The sequence below is a fragment of the Magnolia sinica genome, chromosome 5, assembly GCF_029962835.1.
Source record: "Magnolia sinica isolate HGM2019 chromosome 5, MsV1, whole genome shotgun sequence".
Lineage (NCBI taxonomy): Eukaryota > Viridiplantae > Streptophyta > Magnoliopsida > Magnoliales > Magnoliaceae > Magnolia > Magnolia sinica.
This window is the reverse complement of record NC_080577.1, coordinates 115,495,263-115,517,669: the sequence shown is the minus strand read 5'-3', so window position 1 is coordinate 115,517,669 and position 22,407 is coordinate 115,495,263. Positions and strand designations below refer to the sequence as shown.

Here is a 22,407-nt window from a genome sequence, read left to right as displayed (position 1 = left end):
CATAGCACCGTATCCTCGGGGTGTGGCTTTCTTCTCCACTCTGGCCTTCTCCAGCGAGAATCAAGTAGCAAGATCTACTAGAAAAGATTCCCAAGTTCAAGAATTTCCAAATGAGGGAGTCTTGAGTAACTTGAGACAATTGAATCCCCTGAAGAAGAGATAACAGAGCAACGAGTTCCTGAAATTCTTCTTCATTTAGGCTTCTTTGACTGGGGGGCACTCCAACCACCACATCGAAACATTGAGCTATAGGGATATTTTGAGATGTACTACGAAGAGGATAGTCACCACACCAAACATCATCCCAAAATCTTACTCCAATTCCCTCTCCCACTGAGAATTTGAAACCAGCTAATATGATAGTGATGCGGACATCAATGGTGCGCCCTTTAGAGTGTACCAGAGGAGGAGGCGTCGCCGACAGAGTACCCGAGCAAAGGAGTTGATGTGGATGGACGACGGATCCATCAGACCCACTTTCTGACATGCTATGAGTGCAGGAGCGGCATGACCGCACCCCGACCATAAATCCATCGGTCGGATTTCACACCCTACCACATGGGTGTTTTAGTTTTAGACTTTTTGTTATTTTTCTTGTTTCAGGGGCTTTATTGCAACTTTCTTTATTTTTAATCTTTTTGTTATTTTTCTCATTTCCAGAGGCTTTAGTGCACTTTTACTTTTTTCATAGCTTATATATACGTTGTGAGGAACCCTATTTTCGTTATTATTGAATGAATAAGAATTCGTCTATTTTCTTCCTCTTTATTCAAGATATTAGGATTTCAAGATTGGCCCTTAGGTGTTGAGGATTCCACCCCGATTTCGGGTTTCCCTCTTTCTAAGATCTTCGAGGTGCAGGAAAATGTAAGAATCATCCTCCTCCTTTTCTTTTGACGACAAGGGACCTATACCTTCTTCATCTCGAACCTGTCATCCTCCACCCCTTTCGTTTCTCTCTGGATACCCCTTTCTAGTTCGAACAGAAAAGAGGGATGGTTAGTCGGTAGAATCAGATCCAAGCTTACTCGTGGACTGACTTATGCTAGATCTGAGATATCCTCATATCCCGAGGTCCTCCCTTTTTACTGTTTACGTGATCTTATGCTAAGGGGCATGATCCTGACGGAATAACCCCATCTTTGTGTTGAGATTTACCTAATTCCTTTGTTTGGAAACAGTTAGTTAATTGATATATTTATTTGAATATCTTTAACGTGATTATACATGCATCTAGGGTTAGGTTATCACACGTCTCTGCATCAGATAGGAGCCATCGCTGCCACAGATTTCCAAATGCAGGAAGCCCTATAGAGGGAGGATTCGTAAGTCCACACCAACCATTGGATGCTAAGCCATACTTGGCTTGAATCATCATTCTCCAAAGACTCGTCTCCTCCACCCCATAGCGCCAAACCCACTTCCCAATCAGAGCCTGATTAACAAGATCTAACCGTTTGATACCCGCTCCAAGAGAACCTCAAGGAAGACAAGAGGTGATGCGGACACAGGTGCATTCAAGGTGTACCAACGAAGAAAGCGCCAACCACAAGTGCCGTCCTTGTGGATAGGCGAATATTGAGGAGCTGAAGACCTTTCACATGTGATTGGACATATAGAAGACCTCACTTAGGGAAGACACATGTGAAGGAAGATTGGAGAAAGAAGACCGAGCGCACAAAATTTCCCATACTTATGTTATTTGTGCATTTTTTGACTTAGTTAGGGGTCTTTTAGTAATCTTATATCTTTATTTGCTTATTCTAGGGGTATTTTAGTAATTTTATGTCTTTATTTGCTTATTTAAGTGGGGTAAAGCCCTAAACACGAATTTCAACTATTGATGAATGAAAAGCAAACCCTTTGGTTGCCTCCTTCCTCTCTTCTCTCTAATGGTGCTTCTTCTCTCCCCTTGATCTTCTTCTTCTAATTTCTTCTTGTGCCCCTCCAACTTCCTCAAGGTAATAACTTTCTTTCTTCTATTTTTTGTTTTGGCTAAGTCATCTTCGATCAAAATCTTGAGAACCGATCTAAACCCTAAATCACCAAATTCTCAAATCCCTAATCAGAGAAACTTCTTGGTTCTTCGGACTAGTGATCTTCATTGATCGATTGGGTGTGACCATGCAAGATCGGGAGGTCTCATCCCTCACCGGATCCAACCTAAGTAGTAATTGAATTCCATACTCCATGGTTGTAGTGATGGCCCGCTCCATTGCATGTTTCCTTTATGATTTTCTCAGTTATGATGATTATTGTTAGAATTTTAGATCATTTATTCCTTTTATTTCCGCTGTTTAATTATTTCCATGAGCATGCATCATAATTAGGGCTGTCCTACGTCAAATTTGGTATCAAAGCCTAGGCTTGCATGGTTTTTGTCTAGATTGAGTTATCAAATTAGGGTTTTGATTTTTAGGTTTAACTTAGGAAAGTTCTAGGTTTAGAAAGTTTTCAATTTTAGAAACTTTTCAATTTTAGAAAGTTCCTAATCTGGAAAATTTTCAGATTTGAGTTGTTTCTTGTTTCAACTTAATTGTGTCGGTTCATAGTAGTTTTGCATTCATCGCATTCATCTTGAAAGTCATAACACCTAGTAGTCTAGTTAGGTAGAGTTTGGTTCAAGTCTTCATTGTATGCCCACGAGAAGAGGTAGAGGTTTCGGACTTCAACCTACCATGAATAACGAGCAGTTATCTGAGCAACTTGCTCAATTGATACAAAAGATAACCGCCCTAGAAGCGGGTCAAAGGCGTGAGTTTGCCCGCCTTGAGAACCAAATTACTACCACCATGACTAAGGTGGAGCAACTAGAGGCGTCCCAAAAGGAAAACCCTGCTGTAGGGGAAGATGTGCACTCCCAAGTGGAAGGAATCATGGAAGAACGTGCTGCCACACGTGGTGGTAGTGAGGATAGAGATCGTGGTAACGGTCGTGGTGTGGTGCGAGAGGCACGAGCCACATGTGGTCATCAAGACCGTTATGATCCAGATGAGCGTGCGATGAAGAGTGTGAGAGTTGAGGCTCCAAGTTTTGATGGACGCTTGGATCCCAAGGCATTCCTTGACTGGGTTGCTGACATGGACCACTACTTTGAGTGGTATGGCATGTCAGAAAACCGTCAAATGCGGTTTGCTAAGATGAAGCTTGTGGGTCAAGCCAAGCTCTTCTGGACCAACACCGAGCGTAGGGTAGAGAGAGTTGGTAGAGCCCCTATCACACATTGGTATGAGATGAAAGAGAAGTTGAAGGAGAAGTACCTTCCTCTCTCATACCGTCAGAAGCTCCTTAACCAATGGCAATCCTTACGCCAAGGGTCAATGCCTACCGCTGACTACATCGCTAAATTTGAAGAGTATGTGATGCGATGTGATATCCGAGAAGACCCTCTAGTAACGCTCTCGCGTTTTAAGACGGGCCTTTGTGCGGATCTTCAGCGCGAGCTTATTACTCGGCCCTTAACGGACTTAGATGAAGCATATCAAGTCGTGCAGGAGTTAGAGCAGTATCTGAAGGCTCCTGTCTTTCGTCGTTTTGAGTCCCGAGACTCCAATGCTAGATCTAGTTCCCAAGGAACTAGACCTAATATTGGTAATCAACCTAGGGCACAGGCGACCATTCCGCCTAAGCCTAGGGAGGACAAGGGCAAAGGGGTTCTTGGTGCCGGTCCTAGTAACATGAGCCAAGTGAGGTGCTATGAGTGTGGCAACCTTGGCCACATGTCTAATCAGTGTCCTACGAAGAACCGTGGGAGAGCCTTAGTTATAGGCGAGTCCCACGAGGGTGGAGATGACCAGGGTGATTATGAAGTTGAAGAGTATCACCCTGAAGGAGGACTCACTGATGAAGAAGAAGTGGATGGAGAAGCAACGCTTGCAGTAGTCAGGCGTGTGTTAGCTCAGTCTAGAAGTAGTGCTGACTGGCGTCGAAGCACTATCTTCTACACTATTGCCAAGTGTGGTGAAAAGAATTGTAAGGTGATAGTGGACAGTGGAAGTTGTCAGAATGTGATTTCCACTAGCACCTTAGATCGCTTAAAACTGAAATCCACACCTCATCCAGACCCGTATAAAGTTTCTTGGGTTGACAAGACATCCCTACCTATCACCCAGTAATGTCTAGTCCTCATTGAGTTTGGGTCATACAAAGAGTCCCCCTGTGGTGTGATGTTTTACCTATGGATGTGGTACGTGTTATCCTAGGTAGACCGTGGCTATTCGATAATGATGTCATGATCTTTGGCCGTTCGAATGCGTGTACTTTTATATATAATGGTAAAAAGATCAAACTTAATCCCATGCCACCTGAGAATACACTAGGGAAGAAGAAGGATGAGAAGGCAAGTGAGCCTAGAGAAATGGGGAGATCCAAACCTAAGTCTTTACATATAATCAGCGCAAGAGAGTTTGAAAAAGAGGCTAAGGAGGATTCTATGGTGTATGCCCTTGTGGCTAGAGAAATTACACCTGAGGTTCCATCAGAGTTGCCCTGTGAGGTGACCTCGGTCCTGAAGGAATACAGTGATGTATTTCCTGAAGACTTACCGAATGAGTTGCCACCTATGAGGGACATACAGCATGCCATTGATCTTGTCCCAGGGTCTACTCTACCGAACCTTCCTCACTACAGGATGAACCCTGCAGCGCATGCAGAGTTGAAGAAGCAAGTTGATGAGCTTCTGCAAAAGGGTTTCATCCAAGAGAGTATGAGCCCGTGTGCCGTGCCTGCATTGTTGACGCCAAAGAAAGACGGCACGTGGCGCATGTGTGTGGATAGCCGTGCCATAAACAAAATTACTGTCAAGTATAGGTTCCCTATACCTAGACTTGATGATATGCTTGACATGATGGCCAGGTCCACTATATTCTCTAAGATAGACCTCAAGAGTGGATATCACCAAATTCGTATACGCCCAGGAGATGAGTGGAAGACGGCGTTTAAGACGAAAGATGGGTTGTATGAGTGGTTGGTCATGCCCTTCGGCTTGACTAACGCACCTAGTACTTTCATGCGGGTGATGACCCAAGCTTTGAGACCGTTCATGGAAAAATTCCTAGTGGTGTACTTTGACGATATTCTTATTTATAGTACCACTAAGGAATCACACCTTGAACATTTAAAGAAGGTCTGTAGTGTCCATAGGAAGGAAAAGTTGTACGCTAATCTTAAGAAATGTGCATTCATGTCTAACCAAGTTATGTTCTTAGGATTTATAGTGTCATCTGAAGGGATGCGCGCAGACCCTGAAAAAGTCAGGGCCATAGTTGAGTGGCCAGAACCAAGGAACATTCATGAGGTGCGAAGTTTTCACGGCCTAGCAACTTTTTATCGTCGGTTCATTAGGGGTTTTAGCACGATCATGGCTCCCATTACCGAGTGCATGAAAAAGGGAGAGTTCGTGTGGTCTAAAGCCGCCATCAAGGCTTTTAAAGAAATTAAGGGCAAGATGATGGAAGCTCCTGTCATGCGTCTACCTGACTTTTCTACAGTCTTTGTAGTAGCATGCGATGCGTCTGGTGTCGGTATAGGTGGATTGTTGAGTCAAGAAGGACACCCAGTGGCCTATTTCAATGAGAAACTGAATGAGGCAAAACAAAAATACTCCACTTACGATAAAGAATTTTATGCGGCAGTGCAATCCCTGAGACATTGGCGACACTACCTCCTACCGCAAGAATTCGTTTTGTTTTCTGACCATGAGGCTTTGAGATATTTGCATTCTCAGAAGAAACTCAACCCAAGGCATGCCAAGTGGGTAGCGTTTCTTCAGGAATATTCGTTTGTTTTGAAACACAAGGCCGGGGTTGAAAACAAACCAGCGGATGCCCTTAGTAGGAGAGTGGCGTTGCTCAACTCCTTGAGTGTAGAGGTAGTCGGATTTGAGCAACTGAAAGATGAATACCCCATATGTCCTGATTTTGGGGGTACTTACGCGTCATTCTCTAGTGACCAGCATATTATGGGTGAATATGTTCTTAAAGATGGCTTTCTTTTCAAGGGAGACAGACTTTGTATTCCCTGTATGTCCCTTCGTGAATTCCTCATCTGGGAGCTTCATTCAGGAGGGATAGCTGGCCATTTTGGTCGTGATAAGACCATTGCCCTCGTGGAAGATCGTTTCTATTGGCCAAGCCTCAAGCGAGACGTAGCCAAAGTTTTAGGGCAGTGTCGAACATGTCAGCTGGCAAAGCAAAGAAAGCAAAATACCGGGTTGTACACGCCATTGCCAGTGCCACATGCTCCGTGGCAGGACATTAGTATGGACTTCGTGCTCGGGCTTCCCAAGACTATAAAAAAGCACGATTCCGTTTTTGTCGTTGTGGACCGTTTTTCTAAAATGGCGCATTTCCTCCCATGTTCGAAGACGTCAGATGCGTCTCATGTTGCTCGTATCTTTTTTGATGGTGTGGTGCGTCTCCATGGGTTACCTAAAACCATAGTGTCTGATCGTGATGTTCGATTTACTAGCTATTTTTGGAAGACACTGTGGCACATTATGGGAACTCGTTTGCAATTTTCTACTGCTTACCACCCACAAACAGATGGTCAAACTGAAGTGGTAAACCGTAGCCTTAGAAATCTTCTACGTTGTCTAGTGGGTGAACATGTTAAGACTTGGGACCTAATTTTACCAACTGCTGAACTTGCTTATAATGGGTCAGTTAATAGATCTAGAGGGTTGAGTCCTTTTGAAATTGTAAGTGGTTATAAACCTAGAATGCCCATAGATCTCTTACCTATGTCTATTACCCAAAGTCTTCTGAGTCAACCGATGCATTCGCACGCCATATTCATGATTTGCATACACATATTAGACAGCGGTTAAATAAGAGCAAATGATTATAAAGTTTCAGCTGATTCTCATTTTAAAGTGCAAGAATTTTAAGAAGGAGACTATGTAATGGTGCAAATAAGGCCAGAGCTATTCTCTCTAGGATCTGCAAAGAAATTACAAGCGTGTAGTTTTGGACCATTCAAGATATTACAAAAGGTTGGGTCCAACGCGTATCGGGTTGACCTTCCACTGAAATGAGCATTAATCCAACTTTTAATGTGGAAGATCTAGTCCGTGCCCATACTCCCATTATTGATACATCGTCCCTTTCATGGCCTTTTTCTGAGTTTGCTACCCAACCCCTTCCACCACCTCCTCCACCCATTACCCATAAAGAAGCAATTGAAGAAATCTTGGATGACGAGATAGTATCCACGAGAGATGGGGGTTTCCAAAGGTATCTTGTCAGGTGGAAAAACAAACCATCATCTGAATCTACATGGCTGTCGGGCGACGCATTGCAAGGTATTGATCCAGATCTACTCGAGCGCTACAAAAGTTTCAACTCGTCGGAGTCGAGTTTTTCTCACCCGAGGGGAATTGATGCGGACACAGGTGCATTCAAGGTGTACCAACGAAGAAAGCGCCAACCACAAGTGCCGTCCTTGTGGATAGGCGAATATTGAGGAGCTGAAGACCTTTCACATGTGATTGGACATATAGAAGACCTCACTTAGGGAAGACACATGTGAAGGAAGATTGGAGAAAGAAGACCGAGCGCACAAAATTTCCCATACTTATGTTATTTGTGCATTTTTTGACTTAGTTAGGGGTCTTTTAGTAATCTTATATCTTTATTTGCTTATTCTAGGGGTATTTTAGTAATTTTATGTCTTTATTTGCTTATTTAAGTGGGGTAAAGCCCTAAACACGAATTTCAACTATTGATGAATGAAAAGCAAACCCTTTGGTTGCCTCCTTCCTCTCTTCTCTCTAATGGTGCTTCTTCTCTCCCCTTGATCTTCTTCTTCTAATTTCTTCTTGTGCCCCTCCAACTTCCTCAAGGTAATAACTTTCTTTCTTCTATTTTTTTGTTTTGGCTAAGTCCTCTTCGATCAAAATCTTGAGAACCGATCTAAACCCTAAATCCCCAAATTCTCAAATCCCTAATCCGAGAAACTTCTTGGTTCTTCGGACTAGTGATCTTCATTGATCGATTGGGTGTGACCATGCAAGATCGGGAGGTCTCATCCCTCGCCGGATCCAACCTAAGTAGTAATTGAATTCCATACTCCATGGTTGTAGTGATGGCCCGCTCCATTGCATGTTTCCTTTATGATTTTCTCAGTTATGATGATTATTGTTAGAATTTTAGATCATTTATTCCTTTTATTTTCGCTGTTTAATTATTTCCATGAGCATGCATCATAATTAGGTACGTCAAGAGGCTTCACCATTATCTATTCCAAGTTGGAGGACGAAGTAAAAAAAGAGCCGTCAGACAGATGAATGAGGTAAAGTTTGGGTGGAGATCCATCGAGACACATAGGGCAAAGAACAGACCTAAAATGATGACGAAGAAAGGTAACTTAAGTTAGAATCAAAGGTAAGAATGCAGCAAATTGATCCAGTTATCCACCCTTGATCGGATTAGCAGGGGTGGAGGATTTAAGCCACGTCCTTATACCAGGCCTCTTCTTTATGGAAAGCAATTGCCCCCATGGCCACTCTGGTTTCTAACGGCTTTTCTTTTGTGGTGGGTAAGGGATCCAAAATCAAATTTTGGGAGGTCGTGTGGCGTGAGGACTCGGCTCTAGTCGAGTCCTTCCTGGATTTAGCTCATCTCTACTCTATCCCTGGGGTTATGGTGGACAAATGTTTCACTATGATAGAAGGTCAAGGTGTTTAGGCCCTGGAAGAGGACTGTTGTAGTTTGGATTCCTCACCAGTAGAGGTGACTCAAAAAAGATCACTAGTAGAGGTGACTCAAGAAAAATCACTGGAAGAGGACTTTTGTATTTTGAATTCCTCAAGGACAGAGAAACGTGAAGGCCTAAGGAGGGGCAAAGGGCAAGAGAGACTGAATAGAGGAATTTGGGAGTTGAGCAACCAAGTCTCAACCATCAATTATAATAAACTGAACGTCTTCAGCTACCAATGGATGATTCCAGGGGGCTCAAAAAACGGAAATAACTCCATTGACCAATGAAGCTTCTGCCTTGGAAGATTATGGATCTTGGCTGTCCTTGAAGTTCTGTGAAGGCAAGAAGTAAGATGCATAAAGACCAAGTGGTTACCCTTCAAGAAACCTAATAAAGTCTCTCTGACAGTTAGATTAATCTAGGGTGGAGAGAGTTGTTTCAATTGGTGGGTGGGCTTGAACTCTCTTGGGGCCTGAGGAGGAAGCAGAGTAACATGGGAGCAACAAAAACAGGTATAGCATATTAGCATTAGTTTAAAAGGAACCTAACCAATCTTAAAAGCATTGGCTACTCAGCGCAAATTGAAATGATCACAGTGAAATAACATAAAGACACTACATTGTATTCATGGTGTGCCGTAAAGGCAGTTAAGGCCGTTAAGGGTATCGGTGGCAACCGTTACACATTATGGGGGTCATAATGGCCGTAATAACTGTTATGGAAAAAATGACCCATAATGGTTGTTTACAAACCCAATAACAGCTTGTTGCACAACCCCTCCCCCCAATAAAGGCCATAACGGTCTATTATGAGGCCAACAACAGCCTGTTACACCCCTCAATACAGGTTTTGTGGGTTTATTTCTATAAATTAGAGAGAGAGAGAGTAACAAACGTTATAGCCCGTATCATAAAGGTAACGGTGGTGGCCATTATGGCTATTGTTACTATTACAAATTACCATGATTTATTACTTTTCTAACCATTTCAATACAGGCTAACATGGATGGATGTCAACACACTTGGGCATGGCATTGGACACAAGTTAAATGAATTCCACATGTAGGAAACAAACCTCATGCTGTAAGAATCCAACATCATGTGTATGCAACACACTAGGATTCTTCTCCTAGCTGAATCCAACCACGTAAACACCTCAAAACAAAGAATCTTCCTATCGTATATTTGTTAATTGGATTTTCTTTTCATATAAAAACAAAGCAAAACCATTAACCCCTTAAAAAAACAGAAAAAGTAAAACCATTTAAGAAGACAAACAATTTTTTTTATAGATGTACTCATAAGAAACTGAAGCCATTCATGTTCTTTATGTATCAATTTTTCTCTGTATTTGACACTCTAAACATTTGTTGATGCACAAGTCCAAATGTGTGCTCCATAGCAAGGGAGTTCACACAAGATCAAAGTCACCTATCTAATAGGTGGTTTGCAGTGTCTCCATCTTGGCCAAAATAAGATGGTCCAATGCTGCCTACACTTGTGTTTTAGGATCATTAGCATTTGTTTCTTTAAGTAGTCTATCATATCACAAAAATAACCTATCGCACACATATCCCCAACCGATTGCCACTAATAACTAAGATGGAGAAAAAGTAAGCAGATATTGAATTAAAAATCAGCATAAAGCAGGAGAAATGTGGACATAGTTGACAGCAAAGGGGAAGGTTGGCGCATTGAAGAGGCCTTCGTCCAAAGTAAGCTTTCACATATTAGATTTACCTAATTTTTATCCATACTTCATTAAAAGAGAAGGTCGCCTATAGGGTTGAAATGACTTGTGTGTCCTGAAAGTGCACTCTCATTTTGATCATTGCCCAGTTTTCTCAGAACACCTAGTGGCTCCACATTCTTGTACAATATGAGGTCACATTGGGAGGGCCACACTCTGAAGGTGCTGTTCACAAAAATGAAAGGATTCTGAAAGGCATAAATGAAAGAATTGTGTTACATTGTTCTCAGCCATCCATTCCTTCCACCAAATACTGCCTGATGAGTAAACCAGCCTGCAGTTCTTGCATGGAGATCTAGACAGTAGGACCAATTGGATGGACGGTTTACATCAGGCCTTCTGCAACCTGCTCATATTTTATCCATGTGTAGATATATGCACTTTTGTGGCCTCAGCAAAGAGTTACTTTTGTCTCTCCTGCAGTGCAGGATCCAGCATCTATTGACTCCAAGTAGGGCCCACTTTGTAGGTGATCATCGGAAGTGTCCATGTCGTGGAGTTCATAATAAAGAGACTAATGTAATAAGTTTAATATGAATGGTAACCATCAACATCTGTATATGAACCTAGAACAATGAAAAGAAATTTTGATGGTCTGCATTCAACTTTGAAAATCAAAGGCTAGGATCACTACAAAAAAGGGATTTCTATACATTATCTTATTTGTGGTAGGGAAAACAATATAGATGGTTTAAATCATTCAGCTATCTCAGTAACTGGGAACCAACTGGCGTGTTTGACAGTGGATCCCCAGTCACAACAGAGACAGAATCAACGCATCAACCAAACAACTCCACAGCCTTTTACTTCGTAAAACACAGACACTGCAACAGAAAGCTACGTGGGGCACACAGTGATCTGCGTGCTACATCCACTCCATCCATCATTTGTGCAAGATGATGTTAGGACATGGGCCCAAAAATCAGGTTGTCTCAGAACTCATGTGGGCCATGCCACGGGGAAAATGGGATGAGGACACTACCACTGACAGCTTGTTGGGGCCCAACGAAGTTTGGGATCAGGTTGGTTGTTGGTGGGTTGGTTGTTGGTGTTTCCCTTCATCCTGGTGGTAATTACCTTTGTACTGTGAGCCCCAGGAAGTTTGGAATGGTGGGCGTCCTCATCCACATTCCCTGTGGTATGGCTAATGCTGCAAGATCAGTCTGATTTTTGCGCGCACATCCTACCATGAGGTGCAGCCAATGATGACAGAGTGGATGTCACACACACAACAATTGTGGGCAAAATAGAGCTCATCATGGTGTGGCCAACCTTTTTACTGCATGTTACAGCCTGACAGATTGATGAGATAGATCTGATTCATGTAGGCCCACCGTGTGTTTCTTTTCACACCTGCCAAGCTGGCATTAACAAGTATGCAGGAGTGTGATGACCTGTGGCACATGCTTATGCAAGTGCTTGTCATCCGTAGTTTTAAATAATAAGACTAATAGCGTGATTGGATAGCTATAAGACCAGACATGCTTTATGGGACAGGATGTTGGGCAGTTACAAAGCAGCACATTCATAGGAGAGTGTAGCTGAAATGAGGATGTAGAGATGGATGAGTAGAAATACGAGGACAGAATTAGAAATGAAATCATTTGAGGGAACTTTTTTTTTGTTTTTTGAAGAGACGACACAAATATCATCTTGATTCAAAGCTTTTATGGCCCGCAAGGAAATTTTTTTTTTTTTTTAAGCAACGATTATATTAACAAAGAGCAAAAAGAAAGGAAAAACAAGAGGGGCCTGCTGAGATAGCAGACGGGAAGAAACCCAAAAAAAAAAAAATTTAATTTAAAATTTAAAAAGAAAAAAAAAAAAAACTACGGCCCTAAGAACAGCAAATCGGAATCCTTCAAGGATTCAACATTGGAGGCCCACTCGATCAGACAACGCTTGGCCCTGTATAAGACTACCCCTGCTGATTTTGAAATATCCCGGAAACACCTGTTGTTCCTTTCTAGCCAGACCGACCACCAGACGGTGAATAACTACATCCTCCATAGCTTTGTTTTGTCTTGACTGAGGTGGACACCATGCCACGCTAGAATAAGAGCAGAGGAAGTTGCCGGAAGACACCAGTTGATGCTGAAACGAGCAAATAAATCCACCCATATCGAGTAGATAAAGGGGCAGTGCGGCAGCAAGTGGTCCACAGTTTCTTCTTCCCGCATACAACATAGGCATATGTTCGTTAAGACCATTCCCAATGGGTAATAAGATGACGGAAAGTAGACTTAGATGGTTTGGTCATGTGCAATGGATACCAAGAACTGCACCAATTAGAAGTGAATTGGTACATGTTGAAGGCCCTAAAAGGACAAGGGGAAGGCCCAAAAGGACATGGGCGGAGGTAGTACAAAGAGACTTGATCACCTATGGTCTAACTGAAAGTTATGGCCCTTGATAGAGTGCAATGTATTCAGGTAGCCAACCCTAATTAGGTTCAGCATGAATCCTGTTCCAATGGGAGTCTAGGGTTCATGGTCACTACACCGGCTGCCTAACTAACACAACCCCCCCAATTTGGGCTTGGGCCCAATAACAAGAGTGCAAAATTCACACTGGAAGAGTTAGCATCTTTCAAACAATATATTCATATACAAGACCAACACTAAATTGGTTGGTCAACAAGTGTCGCTAATATTCCCAATGAATTGCAAACAGGTTAGAAAATACCTTGGCTGCCATTTCTAAAGACTTGAAATAAAGCTCGTTCCCTGGTTCCTACAAGAGTTAATACCAGAATATAAGTCCCTTGACATATAAGTGCACCCACGTGCATCTTTCCATGATGCGTTGCAGGGAAAAAAATGTAAATCAATTTATTTATGCCCAATGAAGGCAGCCTGTTCTGAGCTAAATACCTCATTTACTGCTTGCTGGAAATACTGAGTTGCCTTGCTGAAAATAAGTTTCGCTACATCAGTGTCTGAAGTGAGAAATGCTTGGGAAGTGAGTGCATTTCCTAAGCACCAAAGGGCATCATGCTTTCTAGGATTAACTTGCAGTGCTTCCTCCAACTTCGCAATAGATTCTACAAAACATAAAAAGGAATAGCACCATGCAACATACAGAGAACAGCACATTAAAAAACAATGAAGCAAACAAAAACACAAAGGAATATGAACCACATATACAAATAAAAGGCAAATGAAATGAATAAACATGTACCAGCCTCCCCAGAATAACTTGATTTATTGCATGTCAGATTTAGAGGATCTGCTAATCACAGAGATTCACTATGGCAGATCCTCTAAATCAAAATTCTCAAGGCGCAGGTAAACAAGGATCAGCGATTATTTATAAGCATATATGTTAACATGCCTCCGTAAAAAAAAACAAGTTGAAATCATAGCCCGATTTGTATGATTAACTATAAGTAACTAACAACTCCAGAAATCAAAATCCTGATAAGGTTTGATTTCCTCAACAAAGGGGTATCCCTTATACTTGTTTCTTACCCTTAAATTGAGGTCCAATTAGGTAGTCTAGCTTTTCAAGGGACCAAGTATCAAAGATTGGTGGCTTTTCAAGGGACCTAACTTAATGAGATGTCAGTTGAAACTTGCCAAAGGGTGGCATCAACTGGTCAAAAATGGGATACAAAACTGCTATGTTGGTGGCTTTTCACAGGACCCAACTTACTGAGATGTATGTCAATAACTTGCAGAACATGTGGCATCAACTAGTCGAAAATCGGATAGAAGGCCTTGCACAAAGCGAGGTTTCAATCATTGACATGGGAAAGTGATGGTCCTAAAAGATTCAGTAATCTACAGACATAGTAAGTACCTACGTCTCTGTTGATTTTATTCTTATTTTTTAAATTCCTACGTCTGTTGATATCAAGGTGTTGTTGATCATTCCCACAAGGTTATTTCAGAACACGTGACATCAACTAATCAAAAATGGAATACAAGGCTTAGTTGCACGAAGCAAGAGTGGATTCAATCATTGAAGCTGGGAAATGGTGGTTCTTAAAAATTCGCTAATCAACAGCTCCTGCAAAGCACCTATTACAGAAATTTGTTAACTAAAATAAAGCCCGACTCTAACAGAGTTTTTAAATAATAATTTTAAATTAAAAAAAATCTAATGAGTGTTGAGTGTTTCTAAAGAGATTGTTTCATAGAAACTTGTAACACTAAAATCTAGAAATTATAAAACAATACAGATGATAATAACCAAGTCAGAGATGATCTTAATGGAATCAAGGTGTTGGTGGTTATTGATGGGGGGAACTAGGAGGCTTGCAAGGCAAAGAGTGGGATGCTAGAGAGTGCTCACCTTGGGTTCAAGATGCCTATGTAAAGGGTTCAAGGTGCATGTGGTCCATCTTTGTCGTATAGGCATGATATATGAATCAAGGAGACATGATTTGAGGATTGAGGTAGATATTCAAGAAGTATAAGGTATAAAGCAGAAACAGCATTCAGCCTCATTTCGAATGGGTTTCTCCAACCATCAATGCAATGATTAGGTACACACCTGCAAGAACTACTCACCTCAAGAGGCATTTGTACAGCATCCCCTACTGGACTTCCAAATCTACTAATGCCTCAAGATTTTGAAATGGAAATAATTTTTAAAGAACTTCAAGATGGGATTCAACTACTTTTAGAATTAACGATTGTGGTATGTTGGATCACAGTTAGAGGAAACTCATTCCCCTTGCAAATACCAATGCTTCTCACTTCCCGTTCCATGCATTCATTTTACACTTCCATCTAACCATCATAACAATTGCTGTAAAGGGTGATTGATTTTTCATACCTATGTTTCTCACATTGTTTCTTATATTCGTTTCTTGGTCAGATAATATGTTTCTCACATTGAAACGAAATGTTTACTCTACAGACAATGTGGCAAATTTCATCAAACACAAACAAGACCTTTAGTTCAGAGCAACTTTTCTGAGCCCTGTTTATGATATTCGTAGAATCTATTTCTACAATTACTCTCATCTAGAAATAATCGAAACCCCTCTTAAGGGCAAAGACTCTGGTTTTGTTGCCCCATGCCAACAGGCCTCTAATTTAGGCATCCATACATGCTTGTGTTATTTATCAAAAGAATATGACAAATGATTATTTTTTCATCATTGAGAGAGAATATTAGTCAGTCTTATCTAACTACAACATACCAATTCCCTTCTTAGGGCACTACAACAGAATTGGACATGTGGCCAAATAGTCCATGATCCAGACCATTCATTAGATGGGTCCCACTGAGGACAACCCATGGTTTGCAAATACATGAATCCAGTGATCACAGCCATCCAGCCAGAAGACTTTCAACATTCTACGTCAGTTAGACCAGTTAGTAGATCTTTTTTCATGTTCGGTGCCAACAATTGCAAATATTCTATCTTACCTTGCATTGTGGGCACCACACTGATGGTACCATGACCTGATCAGTGAGTTATATCTACCCCATGCAATTTAGTGTGAATCGCTAACTATGTCAAGAGAAATGGGGCTGACCACCAAAGCTGTGCACATTTGCAACCCTAGCCGCAAAGGGTCAGGCTCAACCAGTCAGTAGATCCTTTTCATGCTTGGTGCTAACAATTGCAAGTATTCTATCTCACCGTGCTTTTGTGGGCACAAAATTGATGGTACCATCATCTGATCAGTGAGTTGTGTGCCACAGGCGATTTGGTGTGAACCAGTTTAGTGTGAATCACCTACTGAGTAAAGAGCAAAAGGGCTCAAATATAACCACCAAGCTGTGCAGATTTGCAACCCTAGCCATACATCCAGTTTAAGTGCAGTGAACCAAATAAAGGAAATTGGTGCACTCAGGCAGCTCCTCAAGGCAAGAAAAAGAAAAGATTACAGAAATGATAATAATTATGCTGGGGTTTCAGCATATGAAGATAATTTCTACATCCAGTGAGTAATTACTTTAAAGTATCTTGTGGCAAAGAATATTACTAGCAAAGAAAGACATGGGCTTCTAGAGATGCGTTTTGAGGTATATAGTGTGTGTTTGTACTTGTACATTTATGTATGTCTACATCATCATCATCTATGCCTTATCCTAACTAATAAGGGTATCTATACATATGTGTGTATGTATATTCGATACACACAAATATGATAAAAATAATAATAATAAGTGCATGTATCTATATGCAATTGCATACACATATTTAGAAGATAAGAAGCACAACTAATGCCAGCTGAGATCTTTTCTCCCAATGCCTCCAAACACCTGCAGTTTGATGCAAAGTGGATCAAAGACAACACCTGGAAGGAGAACACCTGGAAGGATAAAAGGTATCTCAACCCTACAGCCGACATTCACGACGCCCTACAGCCAACGACCGACGACGCCCTACAGCCGACAACTGACGACGCCCTCCTAGCCGACGACAACGACGATGCAGACAATAAGCTAAGCCAAACAGTCTAACGGTAGGAAGAAAGTAATGAATAGCTTTTCCGAATCTCTGACTCAAGGAAGGAAGCAACTATGGGGAATGGCAACATGTCCAGGCCAATGGTTGACCTTGGACGTAGGAAATATGCCACCTATCCTACATTATTTGTGAAAGGATATCCCCATGGCTGGTTCCCTCTTAATCTAGAAAGGATTTTTGGGCGAGCCGGAGCAGTTATGGACGTTGTAATGCCAAGGAACAAAATTAGCGGCGCTTATCGTGGGTTTGCTCTAGTGCGAATGGGTAGTGAAACTGAACTGGCGAGAGCAGTTTCTATGATCCATGGGGTAAGCTTTGCTGGAAACAAAATCTGGGTGCAAAGGGCTCGATATGGCCCTGACTCTATCGGTCACAGAACCTCCTCTACGAAGCAGATGCAGGAACCGTCTAAACCACCTCTTTCACATCATCAAGCCCTGGAACCCTCCCTATCCCTACCTACGTCTATCCCGATCCCTTCTAAGGAGCAATCTTATAGGAATGCTCTCCTACAGGGTATTGATCACTCTCACCTCTCCTCCCCCCCCCCCCCCCCATGGAAGAAGTTGTGCGGAATCCCTGTAGTCCTGCCTCTGAGGACAAGAAGAAGGATCTCTCAGATTACACTATTGTCGTGGATCAGGAAACGTTCAATAAGAACAGAGAGGAACTGGCCAAATCCGTAGTCATCATCACCACAGAGGGACCATCGATCGCGGCAGTTAAGGATTGGATAAAAGACAGTACTGGCTTCCAATATGGTAACTCGGACATCAAACCCTTAGATTTTAACACGATGTGGGTTAGGGTTTGCCCAGGCCTTAATCCCGATATGTTGACGATGGCGGGACAGCTTCATGCATCGGGTCCGGTTACCAAGATTATCCCGTGGGAGGAATTCTCAAGCTTCGGCAAAGAAAATATTTGGATCCTCATATGGGAGGTACCTATGGAATGCTGGTATGACGAATTCCTAATATCGGCTGCTTCCTCCCTAGGGTTCCTTCTGGAAATTGATTCTAAAACGAAACTTGGAATCGAGGTAGGTGTCATCAGAGCCAGGGTTCGATGAAAGAAAGCTTCCCCCCTCCCTTCTCATATTCGCGTTAAGGTTGATGATCGAATCATCCTGCTCCCAGTTCAGAAGGAATCTCCTGATTCTACACAACCGAGATGGGGTTATATTTGGAATTCTAGAGAGTTGTCTTCTCAACTCCCTTTGCAAATCTAGGAAACTGTTTTGGAAGAAGGTATTCGAATCCCATACTCCCCTGGAGTACCGAAACTGCAGACGCCTGCTCTCACCCCATCTGTCGCTCTCAGAGACTACAACGGACGCCCCTCTACTGCAGGTGGCAGCTCCACCGTTAATCTTGGTTAGGCTACGTCAGACGCGACCGATTGCTTAATTGAGAAGTCACCGTCATATGCGGTTCTCGCGACAAGTGGCGAAGCATTTAATTCTCCCCCTCGAGAGATGAGCTGCTAGCCCCCTTTAGCAACAAGAAAGGCGACACGTAATCCCAGTCTGCTCGCTCTCCCAGACACTATTAATGTTGCAGGCCCGTCGACATCATAACCCCACCAAGTGGCCCCGGTCCCTACCCATGGTGCATCCACAACCGTTCAATTTCCCTTACCACAACACAAGCCCCTTATTGAGCTCGGTTCCGTGGAGGCGGGTCCACTTTGGACCCGAATCCGTCTATCCTCACCAAAAAAGGGTATGCTTAACATTTCTGAATCTGTGCCCACTAACCCGATGGCCATATCCTTCTCCACCCCTACTCGTTACTCGAGGCCCACTCCTCAACAACACCTTGGCCCCTCTACATCTCTCTGCCTCCACTCTTCTGAAGATGGGGGGGACGATTTTTCCAACGGAGAAGCTTCTGAAAGTCAGATGTCTGAGATTCATAGCCTTCCTTCCACCCCCTCTTCTCCAGCTAATTCGGAGACGCATCCAAGGGACTGGGCCGACTTGGGTCCTATTACTCTATTTCAGGTTGACTCTTCCACGAAAGTGTTAGTAGCAGAACCCATTCAAATTTGTGCTGACTTCCCCCACCTTCACCAAGAGAACTCTCATGTGCATGGTTACCTCCACCGGCAAGATAACAGGATGATCAGTACCGAAGGAAAAGGCAAGGAAGATTTATTCGAAAAGCTCCAAAATAAGAGATGGATCCGAGACGCGATTGGCCACGTTGGCAGAGCTCTGGGTCTCTCGTTTGGCAACAGGACGGAAGATTATATGGGCCTCTTTTAGTTTATTGAATCTAGGGGACGACCCCTACCTCCCACCCGATCTCTAGCCAGACAATCGACGCGAGTTTCCAGCAACAGAGAGTTGTTAAACCTCAGAATTACAGCGGACATGACAACTCCGACTACTGCTAGACGATGCCCAAAGGGAAGCCGGGGTAGCTCGGTTCCCCAATGAATATTCTCTCCTGGAATGTTAGGGGAATCGGCTCTAAAACAAAAAGGAGCTTGATCAGGGATGCCTTAAGGAGGAAAAATTCGGATATCATTTGCCTTCAGGAGACCAAAGTCCCCTGTTTCTCTAATAGACTCCTGTCTTCGATTTGGAGGGATAACGATGCGCAGTATTTCACCCTGGATGCTATCGGTTCTTCGGGAGGTATCCTTATCGCTTGGAAATCAACCAGATGGGAATTGCTTACCTCCTCAATAGGGATCTTCTCGGCGGCCGTAACTCTTAAAGATAAGTTGTCTGGTTTCTGCAGTATGTTTGTTGTTGTTTATGGGCCTAATGACGATTCCCAAAGGCCATCCCTTTGGGATGAATTATCTGCTAACAGATTATCATTCCCAGGTCCTATTTGTTTTGTGGGGGATTTCAACATCACGCGGTTTGCGGAGGATCATTCTCGCAAAAGGAGGGTCTCTCCTGCCATGGAGGAATTCTCGAATTGGATTCAGTCTTAGGAACTGATTGATCTGCCGCTATCTGGAGCTAGATTTACGTGGTCCAATGGCCATAGGACCCCCATCCAATCTCGTCCGGATCGATTTCTCCTATCTTCAAACTGGATGGAAGCGTTCCCTTCTCTGCATCAATCTGCCCTTCCTAGAACGACGTCTGATCATTGCCCGATCCTGCTGTCTATAGAAGAAGAGAACTGGGGCCCCAAGCCGTTTAAATTCGATTCAGCCTAGCTTCAATTTGAAGGGTTCCGCCAACTAGTTGCAGAGTGGTGGTCCTCTTTTCAGGTGGATGGGTTCGCAGGTCATATATTGTTATGCAAGCTCAGACTCCTAAAAGAGAAGATAAAAGCGTGAGAGGAAGTCGAATTTCGTAAAAGAGAGAAGGAATCAGAAGCCCTCCTCTTTGAACTCCAGCAAATTGACGCCTCAGTTGTCGACCAAGCTCTGCCGCTTCCTCTTTTATCAAGGCGTATCCAGATCATCCAACTTTTAACGACAAGAGCTATGGAAGAAGAAATCTCATGGAAGTTGAAATCAAGGTCCAAATGGATTGCAAAAGGCGACGAGAACACCAAATACTTCCACAACTTAGCCAACATTCGTGCTCGCGCTAAAGCCATAAACTGTATCACGGTAGACGGAAGAATGGTTGAGGATAAGGAAGAGATCACCGACTACGCAATTGCCCACTTCAAATCTATCCTCTCCTCGAATGGCTGGACGAGACCTCGCCTCGATGGCATTGCTTTCTCTGCCCTCGAATCGGATGACGCGAATCTGCTGGAGATTCCCTTCTCAGAAGAAGAAACCAAAGAAGTTTTAGCAGTGTTAGAGAGAGACAAATCTCCAGGGCCTGACGAATTTCCAATCATTTTTTTCCAAGTCTTTTGGGACTCTATCCATTGTGACTTGATGAATTTCCTCCATGAGTTCCACGGGAGAGGAATCTTATCGAAAGGTTTAGGAGCGACCTTTCTCACACTTATCCCTAAAGTCCCGGGCGCTTCTACATTTTCGGAGTTCAGGCCAATCAGCCTTATTGGAGGCCCTTACAAAATTCTGGCCAAAATCTTTTGTGTTAGGCTTTCAACAGTGATGGGGAAGCTGATTTCCAAATACCAAAATGCATTTATAAAGGGCCGTCAGATTGTAGATGGTGCGTTGATAGCAAATGAATGCCTCCACTCATGTTATAAATCTGGAAAGCAATATATCTTCTGCAAATTGGACATCGAAAAGGCATACGACCACGTAGACTGGGACTTTCTTTGGTATATGCTGATCCGGATGGGTTTCGGAGTAAAGTGGCGACGCTAGATTTCTTCTTGTGTTGCTTCGGCTCATTTTTCGGTCATTCTAAATGGCGCCCCCAAAGGTTTTTTCCCCGTGTCTAGAGGTTTGCATCAAGGGCACCCCCTATCCCCTCTTTTATTCCTCATCATTGTTGAAGCTCTATCGCAAATGATTCTCAATGGCCAGCGCAACAATCTTCTCAAGGGTATGTCGATACCTGGAATGGATGATCCCATCCCCCTCATCCAATTCGCAGATGATACCTTGATCATGGTGGAAGCGAGTTCTGAGGTGATAGAAAACCTGCATACTGCCTTGAAATGTTTCAAGGCTGTCTCAGGCTTGAAAATCAACATGTCCAAATCTAAGTTGCTCGGCATAAATCTATCCGGTGAGGATCTCTCGGCCTTTGCTGACCACCTGGGTTGTTTGTCGGCCTCTTTCCCCACTACTTTCGTTGGCCTCCCTCTATCCATAGGCCCTCCTCCTAAATCTATGTGGGACAAAGTGAAAGAAAAATTCCAAAAATCCCTTGCTAGATGGAAGTGTCAGTACTTGTCGATGGGGGGTAGACTTACCCTCATTAAAGCTACTCTCTCTAACATCCCAATTTACTTTATGTCTCTCTTTAGATGTCCCTCCGCTGTTCTTCGTAAGATCGACAATGTTCAAAAAAGCTTTCTTTGGTGTGGCAAGGAGAATCAGAAAAAGTTCCACCCGATGGAATGGAATCAGGTATGTAGTCATTTTCGTGATGGGGGTGCGAGTATCAAAAATCTAAAGACTATGAATAGTGCTCTTTTGGGTAAATGGACTTGGAGACTGGGATCAGAAGGGGACGATCCTTGGAAAACGATCATTAAAGGTAAATATGGTACGTCTCAAGGTGGATGGTGGACCAAGAATTCCTCTACCTACAGAGCTTCGTCAGTTTGGAAGGGCATCCTTCGATCTAAAAATTCGGTTATTGACAATATTCGCTTCAGCCTGGGGAATGGGACAGCAATTAACTTCTGGAATGATCAGTGGGTGGGAGACACCACCATCAGGAGTAGATTTCCCAATATCTTTAATATTGCCGTCGAAAAAGACAGTATAGTCGCCAGCAGGTACAACTTCTCTTCTACGGGTGTCGTTTGGGACGTTCCTTGCATAAGAAATCTTCAAGATTGGGAGGTTATTGAATATGCGGACCTGATGGACTGTTTATCCAATGTGGTTTTTAATCCTTCTGCCCCTGATAGCATTGTCTGGACAAAGGATAAATCTGGAATTTTTTCAGT

The 22,407-nt window shown here is 43.0% G+C and overlaps 1 protein-coding gene across 1 annotated transcript in view; it reads right to left on the bottom strand.

Moving 5' to 3' along the window:
* Positions 1-22,407, bottom strand: part of LOC131246887 (mitochondrial import receptor subunit TOM20-like) — a 32,210-nt gene that overhangs the window by 5,387 nt on the left and 4,416 nt on the right. Inside the window, exons 3-4 of the mRNA XM_058247348.1 lie at positions 13,320-13,489; positions 13,132-13,179 (exon numbers count right to left, since the gene is read on the bottom strand). Coding sequence (XP_058103331.1) covers positions 13,132-13,179; positions 13,320-13,489 — 218 coding nt within the window. The remainder of the gene's footprint in view (positions 1-13,131; positions 13,180-13,319; positions 13,490-22,407) is intronic.